The sequence below is a fragment of the Sporothrix brasiliensis genome (genome assembly GCF_000820605.1).
Source record: "Sporothrix brasiliensis 5110 chromosome Unknown Cont20, whole genome shotgun sequence".
NCBI lineage: Eukaryota > Fungi > Ascomycota > Sordariomycetes > Ophiostomatales > Ophiostomataceae > Sporothrix > Sporothrix brasiliensis.
In genome coordinates this window covers 4,390,424-4,406,735 of record NW_024467139.1, presented here as the reverse complement: position 1 = coordinate 4,406,735, position 16,312 = coordinate 4,390,424, and the positions used below count along the sequence as shown (strand labels likewise).

The 16,312-nt window shown below is 53.8% G+C and overlaps 5 protein-coding genes across 5 annotated transcripts; 4 read left to right on the top strand and 1 right to left on the bottom strand.

The window, feature by feature from the left end:
* Positions 1-461: 461 nt before the first annotated feature.
* On the top strand, positions 462-3,723 carry SPBR_06491 (uncharacterized protein; the record flags this gene model as incomplete). The annotated part of the gene is made up of 3 exons (XM_040764747.1): positions 462-1,670; positions 1,771-2,638; positions 2,690-3,723. 3 exons carry the CDS (start codon positions 462-464, stop codon positions 3,721-3,723), a joined length of 3,111 nt encoding a protein of 1,036 aa, XP_040617154.1.
* Positions 3,724-5,490: 1,767 nt separating this feature from the next.
* Positions 5,491-8,305, top strand: SPBR_06578 (uncharacterized protein; the record flags this gene model as incomplete). The annotated part of the gene is made up of 4 exons (XM_040764834.1): positions 5,491-5,810; positions 5,896-6,122; positions 6,337-6,883; positions 6,961-8,305. 4 exons carry the CDS (start codon positions 5,491-5,493, stop codon positions 8,303-8,305), a joined length of 2,439 nt encoding a protein of 812 aa, XP_040617153.1.
* A 1,541-nt stretch (positions 8,306-9,846) lies between these two features.
* On the top strand, positions 9,847-11,121 carry SPBR_07346 (carboxy-cis,cis-muconate cyclase; the record flags this gene model as incomplete). The annotated part of the gene is made up of 3 exons (XM_040765600.1): positions 9,847-9,993; positions 10,071-10,179; positions 10,247-11,121. 3 exons carry the CDS (start codon positions 9,847-9,849, stop codon positions 11,119-11,121), a joined length of 1,131 nt encoding a protein of 376 aa, XP_040617152.1.
* An 841-nt stretch (positions 11,122-11,962) lies between these two features.
* SPBR_06627 (uncharacterized protein) lies at positions 11,963-14,596 on the top strand (the record flags this gene model as incomplete). Its single annotated transcript, XM_040764883.1, has 4 exons — positions 11,963-12,090; positions 12,320-12,606; positions 12,756-13,450; positions 13,520-14,596. 4 exons carry the CDS (start codon positions 11,963-11,965, stop codon positions 14,594-14,596), a joined length of 2,187 nt encoding a protein of 728 aa, XP_040617151.1.
* Positions 14,597-15,069: 473 nt separating this feature from the next.
* Positions 15,070-16,155, bottom strand: SPBR_08992 (uncharacterized protein; the record flags this gene model as incomplete). The annotated part of the gene is made up of 3 exons (XM_040767118.1): positions 15,070-15,307; positions 15,366-15,655; positions 15,751-16,155. The coding sequence occupies 3 exons, from the start codon at positions 16,153-16,155 to the stop codon at positions 15,070-15,072; spliced, it is 933 nt and encodes a 310-aa protein (XP_040617150.1).
* Positions 16,156-16,312: the final 157 nt, after the last annotated feature.

Below are 16,312 nucleotides of genomic sequence, written 5' to 3'. Positions count from 1 at the left end.
ATCGCCAGCGCCCTCTGCTTTGCGACAGGCGCTGAAACGGAGAGCGGAGGTCGTCGTGAATTCAACAGGAGACCATTTGCATAACGAGACAGCTACCGAGAAGCTCGCATGTCGGCAGGAAGAACAAGGAGGAAGTACGATACCCCGACGTCACCCCTGAAGTAAAAGCGCAAGGCCGGCATAGCCCCACCGCCAAAGGCGTCCCCGCATAGGTGTCGGCTTATCTCAGACGACGTCTACGCACATCTCCACACGGCAGTCTTCCGAGACGACAACCACAGCTTCGAATGTCCTCGGTCGCAGTCGATGAGCACGACGGTACTGGATCACCCAGACGCCACTGGTAGCACATCTTCACGAAACCCCGCCTCAGCCTTATGTATGACGACCCCAGCCGGTTTTGTATGACGACCCCAGCCGGTTTTGATCGAGACAGAGTCGGCTCGATTGCGGACGCCACAATGTCTGTGGCCACAACAGGCGCACCCGCGCCAATTTCGGAGGCCGAGAAACACGCGACTCCACCTGTGGCTTCGAATGCTCCTGCAAATACGGTCGCCAAGCCACGCAGCTGTGTCACATGCCGCCAACGCAAGGTGCGCTGCGACAAGCTGTCGCCCTGCTCCAACTGTCGTCGCGCAGACATCCCATGTGTCTTGCCGTCGATGGAGCGGCCGCCACGCTGGGCCCGCCGCCTGAAGCAGCAGCAGCAACGGCAACAGCAACGGCAACAGCAACGGCAACAGCAACAGCAGCAACTACAGTTACGGCAAACGGAGCATGGGCACCTGCTGGTCGCAGAATCATCCTCGCAGAGCCCTCGTCCGAATGCTGCATACCTGTCGTCTACGCTCCCGACTGGAAGCCCTCTTGGCGATCCGGACCCGGCCAACGCGGCGGATGTCAGTGCGGTCTTGGGCCGGTTGAAACAGCTTGAGGCACTTGTGCGAGATCTCAGCAGCTCTTCCGGCTCGCCATCGTCACAGATGCCCGCTCTGGGCCCCGCCCCGCCTGCGAACACCACTACCACACCGACTGCTCCCACCACCAGTGCCACCACCGCCTTCTCTCCGCCTGCCGCCGCCTTCGGCACGGTCCCTATCCAGGAGCGCTTCGGGCGCCTGATCCTCGACGACGACGCCTCCAACCGCAGGCGCTATGTCAGCAGTGGCTTTTGGTCTCGAATCACTGACGAACTCGACGTGCTGCGTGCCGAAACGGGCAACCTCGCCGATGGTGAGCACGGCTACTACTCCACGGATGACGACTCGGACCTGGATGAGGATGGCGCAAATGACGGCCACCAGCCTTTCAGCCCAGCCGGCGCTGCGAATGCCATATATGCCACAATGGACACGGCATTGCGGACGGCCGCCGACCGCGGCGCTTTTCTCTTTGGACACAACCTACAACCGCCTCTCGGCGATGCATCACACTACCGGCCGCTGCCATCGCAAATTCCCTTCCTTTTCCAGGTCTATATTGTTAATGTCAATATGCTTGGCCAGGTTGTGCATGTACCCACCATTAACAAGATCGTTGCAGGTCTGCTCGGTGACACCACAGCCTCCATCGAGCAACAGTCTGGGTACCTAAAGCTCTCGCCTGCTACAGAGGCTCTGATGTTTGCAATCTACTACGCTGCCATTGTGTCTATGGAAGACGAAGATGTGAGTTTCATAGCGGACCTTTCGAAACAACTTCCACAAGCCCATTATAACTTGTTGTCCATTCCCTCAATCTAACAGCCATATCTGTCTTATTTTCTAGGTCGTTAAGAATTTCGCCATGACGAGCAAAGAGTTGAGTCTCAAGTACCGGATGGGTCTGGAGCTGTCGCTGGCAAAGGCCAATTTCCTGGACAGCTTCGACTTGGAAATTGTGCAAGCCCTGGTTATCTTCCTGATGTTGTGCCGCCGCTATGATAGCCCGCGCTTCGTCTGGATGATGACAGGCCTTGTCATCCGCATGGCAAAGGGTTTGGGTCTGCACCGTGATGGCTGCAACTTTGGCGGGTCTCTTACTGCTTACGAAGTTGAAATCCGTCGGCGCGTTTGGTGGACCGTCTGTGCCATTGACGTTCGCTCAGCCGAGGACCAGGGCACTGACTTGACCATTTCACCAAACGACTTTGATACGCGGCTGCCTCTAAACATTAGCGACAACGACATCAGTCAAGAGTCTGACGTCACGGACCCCCCAGCCGTGCGCGACGAGCTGACCGACGTAACCTATGCACTGCTGAATTTTGAGGTGACACGCCTTGCCCAGCGCATGATGGCGTCTGCCGCCGCCGCATCCAAGGAGAACGGTCCGCGGGGCGACGAGTTGCTTGATGAGCAGAACCGCATGCTCGACGAAGTCTACCAGAAACTGGAATCTGTGTACCTGCGCCACTCGCCAGACACAACAAGCGTCATCTACTGGACTAGTATTACCATCACCCGTCTCTTCTTGGCAAAGATGACGCTTATTTTGAACCTTCCGAGGCTGATCCACGAGAGGAAGGACTCGGACGGCGCCAGCCCCAGAGAAAATGAAGATCTGCGTATACGATTGCTCTCGTCGGCCATTGAAGTCGCCGAGTACAACGATGCACTCAAGTCGGAGCGTGCATGCCGTCGCTGGCGCTGGCTTTGTGAGACATATACACAGTGGCATACAATTGCCTATTTACTAATGGAAACAGGGCGCCGGCCATGGGACCCTGCCGTCGAGCGTGCCTGGGTGGCTCTGCATGGGCCCCACCTGATTCCAGCCCCCCCATCTTCTGCTATAAAGCAACGAAAGCAACAGCAACAGCAACAACAACACCAGCAAGCGGAATCTCAAGGGCCAGCTCGGCCTGTTGATTCCCGTGCCGCAAGTATTGGGGCTGCTAGTTCTGGGGGTGCTAGCACTACCAACTCGAATAAGAGTGGCAAAAGCAACAAGAGCAACAAGAGCAACACCAGCACGGACAGCAGCACACAATTTTTTTGGTTGCCCTTGCGGCGGCTGTTGGCTCGTGCTCGCCGTCATCGTGCGTCGGAACTCACGCGACTACGTGCCGACACTCGAGCAGCACGGTCGTTGGAGATTGCCTACGACATCGCCGTCGCTGATGGTCGCAGCCGGCCACTTTCCAACCCAGGTGCCGTGGATGCCTTTCGGGTCCGTTGGCGGCGCCTCGTCGGGCTAGAGGGCGGGGCCAATGCTCCTGAAGCATTGTCCACTTCCAAATCGCCCGCTGCGGCTGCGGGCACTGATATAACATCCAGCAACACTTTAAGCACACCCGATTTTCAGAGTGGCGTGCCCTCGTCAAGTCATGTCTCGAGTGCATCGTCTATGAGAGGTCTGCGTAACTTTGGAGACCTATCCGAGGCCGAGTACGCGAGCGTCAGCTTCCCGGCCCCCAATAGTGTGGACGCATTCATACTAAACACCGCTGGTCAGACGCCTCAGCAGCAACAGCAGCACTATCCACGAGAGCAGTTTGCTGCTCCCGTTGGGAATAAACAGGATCTTGGCAGCTCCGGCCCGCTTTGGAACAACTTCGATCCCTGGCAGATCTGGGGTACAACAGAATCAACCGGCAATGCTATTGGGCAGGACGGTACCGCTTCAAGCAACTTTGTTAAGAAAACACCGCTGATGTTTGACGATGACCTTGAGATCGACATGGACGTTGAGCCAAACATTGACTGGGATCACTGGTTGTCAGCATCAAAGGGCTTTTGAGGTCCGCCACTCCCCGAGCTGTGACCGATACAAATAAAAAGAGACAAAGACACGGACAGAGAGAGTGAGAGAGCGGGCGTTTTGTATCTAAGGGACTTGCAGTTAAAACTCAGCTGCTGGGTGTGTCCAAAGAAAGGTGAGCCGAGACGTACGCGAGGACTTAGAACACTATACGTCTTTGCAAGTACGAATCGGAGCCCCATTTTGTGGTTCCTCCGTCTCTTGCTCACTCTCCGTGATGCAGCTAGTTGTGATGTCGTCGGCGAGGCCTCTGCGTCAGCTGAGACGTAATGTTCCGCCGGCGTTTTAGTAGATATAAATGCTTCGACTCCTTCGCATAAGTAGTTTAGACACGGCGCACACCAAGGAAACCCAAGTGCCAGTCCTTTGTACACCATAGCAGCCTTAACAAATAGGCGTTACGCGTTCACAATCGAAAAGTCGGCGGTCTTGTGCTTCATCCGCACAAAAACTAAGCAACTTACAGGCACCCGCAAGGGTCAATGAAACCGATGCATCCCCGTGGCCGCAGTAGGGCGAGAGGTTCTCGAAGGAACCACGCCGACGCCGGCCACCTTGGAGCTTGCGCGTGTAATTACATCACCGAGAAGCGCTTTGGGACCCTGCAGGGCATCAACAAGCGCCCAATGGCACTCGGTCGAGGGGAGGAAAGGATATCTGACAGTCTCTAAAGGTCCGTGGGCAAAGGAAATAGCCGCTTCAGCCCTGGTAGCGGTGCAAATCAGCGATGTAAAGATTTCCCCTTTCGTGTCATATTTTAAAGTATATGTCGTCGAGATCAAGTCTGATAGACGTCTTCTCCCGGAATAGCAACGGTAGATCCCGAGACGGTCTATGCTTCCTTTTCCAGGGAAGACCTCGTGCGTTGGGGGAAAGGAGTCGGCGGAGATTCGATAGCTGGGACGTATGTCGTCCCAGTTTGCATCGCGGCTTGATTTTCCATTCTGCGGAACACCATCATGGCACGAGATGCATATATAATTTGTAGCACCTTCCGTCGTGATGTATATACTACATTTCTCAGCTGTTGATATTTTATTGTTGATGCTTTAGTTGGCATTGGCACATGCTTCTCCCATCAAAAAGCCACAACAAAAGTAATGCGGAGTATGACATATTAGAGTACTCGACCACTACCTACTGGCAATATAGAGAGCCCTCTAACGCCGGAAGTTGGTCCCAGTGTCTGACTGCAGCAATGGTTCACGAAACATTTTAGGCGCCATTTTTACTGACGCTAATGCTTCTGTGGAAGATCAGCGAATGAAATCGTACTAAAACAGCAGGTGCGGGCGTGCTCTCTTCATTCCAGCATAAGGCTCGCTGCTTCCTAGTTCGTCGTCGTAAGTGCATATTCTCGCCTGCGTACTTTTTGCTCGTTTTCTAACGAGCGATTATTTTCGTCTCTTGTCACTTCAAGCAAGCCGCAAGCATGACCCGATTCTGACGGCACAACAGCGGTCGAATCACCCGTGTTGATTAAAATTATCCAGCCCTTCCTGATTTCAAGCCTCGAATTGTGTGCCGCGGGCGCTCCCTCGCAAACAATCCTGTCCTTGAAGGCGGGTCCAAATCGGTGGACTTTAAGCTTCTCGCCTTTCGCGGTTCGGTCTTACCGTTTCAACTCCCTCGACAACCTCCGTCCTCGTCCGACAGTTGGATTCGCCTTGCCCACAACTACTACGAGCCTCACCTCCCTCGCGCTCTTCTCGTCTGTAAACTTTCCCGGAAGACTCGTACGCGCCCATGGCATTCTCTTCCCAACGACGTCAATTCGGTCACAACGTGCGTCCTGCAAGCGGCCATGCCTTCAATGGTTTTGGCACCGCACGAACACTCGTGCTTGGCTTGTCGCGTATCATATTCACGTCTCTGCCTGCCAGAACCGTGTCGGCCGCGCCGCTCTCTGCTTTCGATGCCGTGAGCAAGCGAAGTGCTGCCTTTTGGCCTTCGCAGCACCTCGGCGAGGACGACCCTGATGCAAGCGGTGCCAGTTTATGGGTGCTCTATGTCGCATCGGCTGTTCTTGTTTTGCTTGGTGGCGCCTTCGCTGGACTAACAATTGCGTAAGAAAAAGCGCTTGCTCTTCTTTGTTTTGTTATGGTTTATTGTGGGCAACATCTAATCAGCTCATCTATTTCGCCTTTGCAGATTGATGGGCCAAGACAGCATCTATTTACAAGTGCTCTCCCGTGATGATACCGATCCTCAACAAAAGAACGCAAAGCGAGTCGACGATCTCCTAAAACGTGGCAAGCACTGGGTGCTGGTGACATTGCTCCTCTCCAACGTCATTGTCAACGAGACTCTCCCTGTTGTGCTGGATCGCTGCCTCGGCGGCGGCGTAGCCGCTGTGGTTGGTAGTACACTCCTGATCGGTAAGAAAAGCTCTGATTGGAAAAGCTTGCTGTCCCCTGACATCCATGTGCGTTTAGAGTCGATATTTGTACTGACGTATGTGCAACATAGTTGTGTTCGGCGAGGTCCTACCCCAATCGATCTGTGTCCGTTATGGCCTGCAAATCGGCGGTATCATGGCTAAGCCGGTCCTTGCTTTGATGTGGCTTATGGCTCCCATCGCATGGCCCACAGCTAAAGTTCTCGATCATGCGCTTGGCGAGGACCACGGCACCGTTTACAAGAAAAGCGGCCTGAAAACGCTGGTGACGCTTCATCGATCCCTAGGCGAGGTGTCGGAGCGTCTGAACCAAGACGAAGTGACAATTATCAGTGCTGTCCTTGACCTCAAAGAGAAGCCTGTTTCTAACGTCATGACGCCCATGGAGGATGTGTTTACCATGTCCGAAGATACCATCCTGGACGAGAAAATGATGGACATGATTCTCTCTGCTGGTTACTCCCGCATTCCGATTCACGAGCCATTCAACCCAACCAATTTTGTTGGCATGCTGCTTGTCAAGATTCTAATTACGTACGATCCGGACGACAAAATTCGTGTCAGCGAATTTCCTCTCGCCACACTCCCCGAAACCCGTCCTGAAACAAGCTGCCTTGATATTGTTAACTTTTTCCAAGAAGGCAAATCGCACATGGTACTCGTATCTCAGTATCCTGGTGAAGACCATGGTGCGCTGGGTGTTGTCACTCTGGAGGATGTTATCGAAGAGTTGATTGGAGAGTATGTTTTCGTTTTTTGTTAATCTTTATCCTTGCCTTGCCTATGCGTCGTACATCACACACTAATCCTTGGAAAAGAGAGATCATCGACGAATCGGACGTTTATATCGACGTCCACAAGGCCATCCGCCGTCTTCAACCGGCGCCCAGAGCCCGGCCGACTCGCCACCGATCTTTAGCTTCCGAGTTCGGTGCGACGGCATCGACGGCGGCCACGAGAGTAGCCGATGAAGACGAAGACAACAATGGCGACGCTGAGCCGTCGTTGCAACAGCAAACCATTCCGGTTCTGCGTGCTTTATCAAAGACAAATACCGCTGCTCGTGCCTTGTCGACAAGCCCGAAAACCACGACTGTCATGATGCGGCGCTGTTCAGCGGGTGCCGATGGCCGCCTGACAAGGTCTACGGTCCCGGTCCGAGCCAACATCGACGAGATGTGGCAGCACCTACGTCATCTAGGCCCGTCTAATCGGGCTAACAATCCGAAGAATACCCGGTCAACAACGGTAAAAATCAAACAGGGCCATTCGCATGCTGGGCACCAAGCCCTCCTTGAGCCAGTTCTCATTGCAGATGATTTGGAAAGCCCGCACATTGACGACGAGACGGAGGACGAAGACGCAGGAGAGACCACTCTGCTTTTATCACCGAAGGTATCAAACGGCAAGGATATCCAAGCAAGCTCCCGGGCACCCGTGCAAGATTACGGCACTACCCGAATGGTGTCCCAAAAGCCTGACACAGAGAGAAACGACGACTATACAAATGACGGCTTATACACCGATGCCATCGATACTCCGGCCATTGAAATTGGAACGCGCAGTGGTGAGAGCGTTACTAATAGAGACTCTGGGAAGCAAAATGTTATCATCAACTTGGACCGTGGCGGTGGTAATATCAACGTCGACGTCGGCGCTAGCAAGACCTCTGTTTTTGGTGAGAGTGCACACCCCAGCTCCGAGAGCAGTCCAAACCGCAGCATTGTAGTGGCGGACATCAACACACCTATCTCACGACGATCGCTTGTGCGCAGTGGCAGCATCACGGAGAATGTGATTGAGACGAGGGGTATCCGCAAAGTCATTCTGGAAACGACCAGTTCGGCTGAAGACGACGAGGAGGCCGTGGTTGGCACTGCCAGCAGCGTTATTCAACGGCGCAGTCCTCTAAGTGGTTTCCAAAGCCCCGTGACACGCAGCACTCATGTTTCCGAGGTGGAAGATAAGACAGTCAAGAAAAGGGATCTTGAAACAGCACTGTTTGCGGCTCAGTCCGCGGAAGCGTCCGCCCATATTTCAACACCGAGCAGCAGCCAAATTGACGGCACTGAAGACCAAGAAAGCGATTCTGTTGCCGCGGCCGATGCCAGTGGCCGTCCCAAAAAGAAGACCCGCCGCAAGAAGAGGAAAAACACAAAGTGAAAAAAGCATGGCAATTCTTTAAATGTACGCTGAATTTGGATCTTTGGAGGATATTCTTTGTTGGGAGAAATGTGGAAGAACAGCCGGAACGACAAGACGGAGGTTTCACGATATTAGGAAACATGTGGATTGCTGTAGCTATTTGTGTACAGATTTACAGTGTCCAGCCATACACTATTTCATTAGCAACGTTAGTTGCCTCAGGCGTTATTTTGGAAATATAGGATGGTTTTATATTCTCGTGACGATGGGGTATCAGGTTCGCTCGCGTTGACGGTTGGACATTTCGTCTCGAAGACATTCAACGTTGGCCTGCTTTTATTGAAGGACAGCAAATCAAAGCAACCCCACGCAGCACGGTTGCCGATACAAAATGTCTTCAGCACTAACCTTCCACCATTCTCTCGCACTGATCGCATTGTCCGTCTCTTAGAGGTGTCCAAACGGGCAAGCATCAAGCACGGCGACTGGCTGCGCAAAGTGAACTAGCACAGGGTAATGTAGATATTTTGATAACTCCCCCGGGCGGGCCAAGATGGGGGTGTGGCCGTTGAGGGCTCTGGGTTGAAATGCTAGCCGGGATAAACTTTGCCCTCGGGCGGCGTGGGGACAGGAGGAGAAGAAAGGTCCCCGTGATGCTCTGTGCTTCGGCTGGCCCTTTTTCGCTGTGAGAAAAGTGGTGACCCAGCCAACCTGCCACATGAGGCTGTATCGTCTGTGGTTCGCCCAAACATTTTGAATAGCACCACTCGTAGCTTATAAGCAAGGAGCAGTCATTCATTACGTCTCTATGTAAAGAATAGGATATTACGGAGTAAGAACTGGAAAAAGCCATCCAGTATTGTTTGTTAGTTCATCGCAGGATATTACGTCAACTGACCGGTACGAGATCCCTTCTGCACAACATTGCAAATAGAAGGAAATAAAAAGGAAAACTTATGTCACTGGATAAGTTTTCATCCGAAATACGTCAACCTTCGGGAGGTTGCAGAGGAAGACCCTGCCAGCGCTGGACCGCCATACGACACCAATTGGTCTGTCACAAAATTTCCCTGCCGATACGACTGCCGCCAATTGCCCACCAGTCTCCACCCCTTTATGGGGGGGTGAAAGCTAATACTTGGCGAGTTGTAAATTGAGGTAACAGATATGATCACAACTCTGCGTTTATTGGTGCAGAGGCGGGTTAATCGTTAAGCCCAGTGAGCCAACTTATGTCTACTATATAAGTTCCAGAACCGGATCGGACGCAATTTCACACCCCACCGCAAGGTACAAAACAGCACTAGGTCCGAGGGACTTGAGCGAACTGCGAACCAACGACCACCATCGGAAGCGAAAGTGGATGTGCAAGGCAATATGATGCCTGTCGGTTCCACGGCCGTTTCACCCACGTTGTAAGGAGAATATTGAACGCGAACGACGTCTCTTTGTACGTACACTGGCCAGTCCGATTAAGAACTCGTGCATTCGGAATCGCCCAAGCGACCGTCAAATACAAACCCCCATTACGAAACAACTGTTGCCTTTCTGCCCCCAACATGCCTCTGCACCACTTGATGATCGGAACCTGGACACCTCCTGGTGCCATATTCACGGTCCAGTTCGACGATGAGGCGCTGGAGCTAAAGCTGGTGAAGAGAACCGAGATCCCTCATGATGAGCCAATATCGTGGATGGCATTTGATGTAAGTAGCTGGCGGCTGTCAACCCATGGTGTCCTACTCGAGTCCCCTTGTTGACGGCTCCCGTCTACCCGTTCCAGCATTCGAAGAAGAATTTGTACGGTTCGGCCATGAAGAAGTGGTCCAGTTTCGCCGTCAAGAGCCCGACAGAGATTTTGCACGAAGCATCTCACCCCATGGGAGGCGACCGTGAGTCGTCCCTGAGACATCGCTCCCAATGAGCATATTCATGCAGCTTTCCCACTGACACATACAGCTGAGGCAAACTCCGCTGCGACCAACACCCGTGCCATCTTCCTGCTGCCCGCCAAGAAGCCGCCATACGCCGTGTACTGCAATCCATTCTACAAACATGCAGGCTTTGGGAATGTCTTCACCGTGGGGCCATCCGGCCGTCTTGCCGAGAACATACAGAACTACGAGTACCAACCGGGCACGGGTATTCACGGGATGGTCTTTGACCCGACTGAGACGTACCTGTACTCGGCCGACTTGTCCGCCAACAAGTTGTGGGTGCATCGTAAAATGGCTGGCGCAGCTCAGTCGACCCAGGCCGGCGACGACGGCCAAGTCGAGCTCGTGGGCAGTGTCGATGCCCCTGCGCCTGGCGATCATCCCCGCTGGGTGGCCATGCATCCCTCGGGCCAGTACCTATACGCGCTCATGGAGGCGGGCAACCGACTGTGCGAGTACGTCATTGACCCGCAGTCGCACATGCCCGTGTACACGCATCACTCGTTCCCCCTGATCCCTCCAGGCATCGAGAAGTACGACCGTGCCACGGGCAAGGGCTTGTACAGGAGCGACGTGTGTACGCTCGATCGCACAGGCCGTTACCTTTTCGCAACTGCAAGGGCCAATAGTTTTGACCTAACAGGGTACATTGCGGCCTTTCGCTTGCGCGACTGCGGCAGCATCGAAACGCAACTCTGCCTCAACCCGACGCCGACGAGCGGTGGCCACTCCAATGCCGTGGCGCCGTGCGACTTCTCCGACGAGTGGCTTGCACTAACGGACGACCAGGAGGGCTGGGTGGAAATGTACCGTTGGAAGGATGAACATCTTGCGCGTGTGGTGCGCGTGCGGATCCCTGAGCCGGGATTCGGCATGAACGCCATCTGGTATGATTAAGACATAAAACGATAGAAGGGCCCGCTGATCATGAGAAGACATTCGGCTCCCTCAGGCGGTATCAAATAGCAGAGGTGGTTCGCTGTATTTCCAAAAAGAGAAAAAAAAAAAAAAAAAAAAAAAAAAAAAAAAAAAAAAAAAAACTTAAAACACAAAGGCGACGAAATCCGTCTCTGGCCAATTAATACGACGTCACTACCCTTGGACAAAACGGCGTAGCCTCCCCCATAAAGTAGACCGTAGGCTGTTTTATCACGTGGATATTGCGTCAAGGCGTTAACGCTAAGTCTGGTTAGCGGAGCGCCTCCTATCGGGTGGTCAGCAAAGCAGTGTATGTTGCAGACTTGCAGCGTTGCTGCTCCAGGATGCAGTTAAGCCAGCGGCCGCGTCCGTCTATTGGTCTCCATCAAAACCAACCATCCAGGTCTTTACTATCTTGTATCCCACTTCCACTACGTCCGCTTCCACGACTTATTGCCCTTACATAGGGCAGCTGACCCTGAACAGATCCTCTTTCCGATCCAAAACACCCGCCGCCCTCATCCAGTCTTTTGAAACTCTCTCTTCCTCCTTGCTTCTGGTCGTAAGGTGAATCAACAAACAACATCAACGACACCGCCTCACTTCTTCTCCCTCGCCCCCCACCCGACAATACGCCGACAGCCTTTCTGCACCCTTCTCGCATCACCATCGTTACCATTCCGCATCTCCTTTCTCGTTCTTCTCCAATGATTCGACCTTGCAGCCGGGTCATACCATTGGTCCCCTAAGGTGCCTAGCCTTCGACCGCTGGCCGCCCTTTCAGCTTTCAGCCTGAGGCGTTGACGCGCCCGCGCCTGCCATGGAATGCGATGAGTTAGCCGTGCTGGATGATACTAAAGACGCCGACCAGTTTCGAACCGGGCTGGCAGCCGCTCGCACATTAGGTGCGGCGTTTCCCCCGTCGCCCGTGATGAAAACAAGGGCATTGTCTGATGGTGGCAGCAGCACACCATGCCGCAACCGATTGTCTCCGTCGCCGCTGCTGCTCGGCACCTCTGATCGTCCGGCGTGCAAAGATGACAGCTCGATAGGCAGTTTTAGCAACGATGCCTTCCCCGTGACACCGCGACGACAAGTGGCTTCTTTCCAAGGCCGAAGCATGGCTGTACATATGCCAGCCGACAGCACGCTCTTGTCACACCCGCAGCATCTCCAGGAACAACAGCAGCAGCAGCAGCAGCAGCAACGACAACAACAACAACAAGAACAACAAGAACAACAAGAACAACAAGAACAACAAGAACAACAAGAACAACAAGAACAACAAGAACAACAAGAACAACAAGAACAACAAGAACAACAAGAACCAGATGCAACTCTCCCCCATTCCAAAGACGTGGACCCTCAGCCCCCATCCACCCCTGTTTCGGCTACCAGTGGTGCATACCTGCTGCACCAGCAGCTTCACCAACAACACCTTTACCACAACCAACCGACATACATGTCCAAACCCATACCCCTTTCACCCAAACTCGACCCATCACAGATATATGCATCGCCAACCAATATTTTACCCCGCCGGTCCCGGGGCCTCGACTTTTCGAGGGCGGCTACGAGCCTGCACCATTCTACTCTTGCTGAACAGTCGTCAGGTTCGTCGCCTGTTTCTGGCGGCATTGGAGGTGGCTATGTCGCCATGAATATTCCTGGGCGTAAACCTAACGAATATGTCGGTGCGACTGAATCATCAACATCACTGTGGTCAATGATGGGACGAAGCCAAGACAAGGTATACCCCTCCAGTTCGATAGGAAGCGTCAACGTCGCAGCATGCTCGGAGTCCTCGTCGAGTTCTGACGAAGACGAGGATATGGACGAAGACACAGACGAGCCTTTTATCACAACACCACAGGTTAGCAAGACCAGCAGTACGCACATAGGTGGCCCACAAATTTCCATGCCGTGGATGCCCAGCTCCCCTGCCATGAACAGTCTTCTCTCTTTTACACACCGCCAGCGTCCTCGAAAACAGCCCAAGCGTAAAGCGCGCGGGCCGCTTTGGATGGGGTTCAGCTCCAATGCCGTCCCATCCGCGCCTACGGCGTCTGGTGCTGGGGCAAGCACCATGTCGAAATCACCGCCGTCTAGCTTTGTCTTGGCACGCGACAGCCAGGCGCTGCATCAGCAGCATCCACGGCGCGAGAGTATCAGTTGGGCAGCTAACCAGCTGAACATCTCGGGCAGCGAAAGTGATGACAACCACAAAGCAAATATGGACTCGGGCGAAATTTTGGGGCCTCAGCGTGGTGTTGTCCGTCGTGCAGTGACCCGGCGAGGAAACCTTCTTGTGAGCATGCCTTTCTATTTTACGTATTTCGCCCGATTATGTGCGATTTCATGGACTAACAAAAGGCAGCCGAAAACAAAAGGCTTTGCACGCATTCGAGCAGCCCTTGCAGAAGAAAGCGCACCAGCAGAGGCCGACTTTCGCCGCGAAGCGGAAGTTGTTCGCCTGCTTGAGAGCGACATGGAACAAACGGAACATCGTCTTCCCATTCCATTGCCACTTCGCTCGACAACAACTACTGCCAACTCCAGCCCCAGCATGTTTGACAGCATGGACGATCTAGCAGATGATGTGATGGCCATGGATGCTTCAGCGGGGCTGGGCCTTTCGGTTGGAATTGCAAAGCAACAGACCGATAAGAACGCTGCTGGAAGCAGCCGCCCATTTTGGTCCCGCATTGGGCAACATTCTACTGGCAATCTTGACCACGGCCGGAAAGCAACTACTCCGCCACCCCACCAACTCAGAAGCTATTCGGCATCCAACGTGCCCGACGACACATCCATGGACTCACCGTCCGCAAGTGGAAACAGTGCCAGTGGCAATGCCATCTTCCCCAGTGGTGGTATATTTCCCATGACCACGACCAGCTCTTCGGGGCGTGACACACCGCTACAAGGGCAGATGGCAGCATCTTCGATCGGTGGCGGAGACAACCAGCAGATGCAACCGCAGCAAACATTACGGCAGCAGCAGCTTCAACAACCTGTGCTACCTAGTGCAGCAGAGATTACGCGGCGTATCAACAGCAAACGGCGCCGAGATGATGACCTCGACTTGGTTAGTTTCAAGCGTCGCGCTGTGAGTCCGGGCATGAGCGTGCATAACAGCCCTGTCATGCAGAGCCCGCTACAACGAGACTCACTTCCTTGGGGCGGGACTAGCATAAGTACGCCATCGAATGCGTCGCGCCCGGACAGCGGTGGCGGTCCCGGGGGTGGGATCGGAAGCATAGGGCTGTTTGAGGTACGGAACAACAACAGCGGCGACAACAGCAGTCCCAACAGTAACAGCAACAACGGCAGTACCGTGAACACAAACAGCTCGAATGGCGGCCGGCGAGTCGCTTCTAACACGAAAACCCGCATCGGATACCATGCTATGGCAGATGCCAACGACAGCATCACGCGACTTAGTATTGAGTAAACAGTCTGCTTACATTCATACCCAAGGCGCGTACTCATGCCGCCCCGGTTGACATAGAGCAACTCCTCGTATAAAATTTCCGATGCACAGCATACGCGGTTCAAACAATCATATAACGAGATCATAAATCCCAAGAATAAGCAAATTATCAACTAGATAAACAAATCAAATTCGAATCCGGTGCATTATAGTCATTCAATACTTACCACTTTTCACGTAAGTTGCCGTTGTCTTTGATCCAGCATGTTCATAGGGCAGGTAATTCCCTAAAAGGCAATCAAGAGCTGAAGATGGCAAGGCCCGCATTGTTCTGTAATGCAAAATCACCGAACAAAATAGAAAAGGAATGGGAATTGAAAGAAACTCACTCCACAATGAATATGATCTATTATAGCAGTGCCACTAATTTCTCTCACCTGGGGGAAACTTCACGCTAACAAAAAAAGTAAATACATGGAGTTCAACATCAGACATCAGCAGAATCCGTTAATGCCTATATTATCTTCGGGCACAGACAGTGAGCCGAGTTTTTCGTCCAGTAGGCGCGCCAGCTCGTCCACTTGCCGTCGTGCAATCGCCAGGGTTACCGCGACAGACCCCTTTTTGCTGCCACCAACTGTTGTGGTCGTCGTCCCCGTGGTCGTCATGGATGCCGCGTCGGCGTTTGCGGCGCGGTCTGTGTCTCTGCTCTGGACCACGTCACGACCATGGCTGCTGGAGGGATCAGCTTCATAAGTATCGGCAGCAGCGGCGGTCCGGGCGGAAAGACCAGGTACTAAGCTTCCAGCTCCATCGGGTATCTGCTGTAGTGGCATGCTGATAGGCGTAGGCGAGTCTGACGATGAAGGTGCCGACGAAACTGAAGCGTGGCTCTGAGATGTTGCTGTTGCCACACGCAATAGTGGTGGGGCCGATCTTGGAAGCGTGGACTGTGGCAGCAAAGATGACTGTGTTGTGGTGAATGTAGAGTGATTTGGCGTAGGTGAGGGTCGTGTGGGATCGATCACGGATAGTGTACCCGCTGGATCGACTGCTGTCGAGGGACGAGATCCGTGACCGCTGGGGGACGGTGTCGAACAGGCGAACAAAAGCCCGCAGCGCAGTCGTTGGACAACGAAGACAGCGCCGCCATTGAAGCTAGCCGCTATGCTTACAGGAGAACTGCCATCATGATATCGATCCTCCTCATGATCTTCTCCAACCGGGCTGGCAATGTCTCCGGTGGAACTTGAGGGTAGAAGGGAAGGCGACGACAGAGGTGCGGGTGGCGGTTTGGTCACGGGCGCTGTCTGTCCGAGGGCCACGGCAACAGAGGGAGACGACGACGCATGAATTGTCCAAAGAGATGCCGCAACGGAGCAGTGTGTACGCAATGTGCGCACCGGCAGAGGCGAATCGTATGCGAGCAGGTTGCCAGACGGCGTGACTAACAGGGCAGTTTGCAGTGTGGCGCTTGCTGTCTGCTGGTCCTTGTGTTCTTGGAGGGATTCGAGACTCGCATGCAGGAAGGAGGAGAGGCGACGTGTGAGCAGCAAAGGCGGCGCTGTCGGATAAGCCATAGCACTGGTGTGGGGTTGGAGGAGAGGTTCAACGCAAAGAGGCAGGACGGAGTGCTGTCAGGGTTATGTCGCCGAGCGCCAAAGACCGGTCAGCCGGTTTTGCAAACGAATTGGGCCGGGCACGCCAAGAAAGCGGGAGGCTGTCGTTTGAGAATGA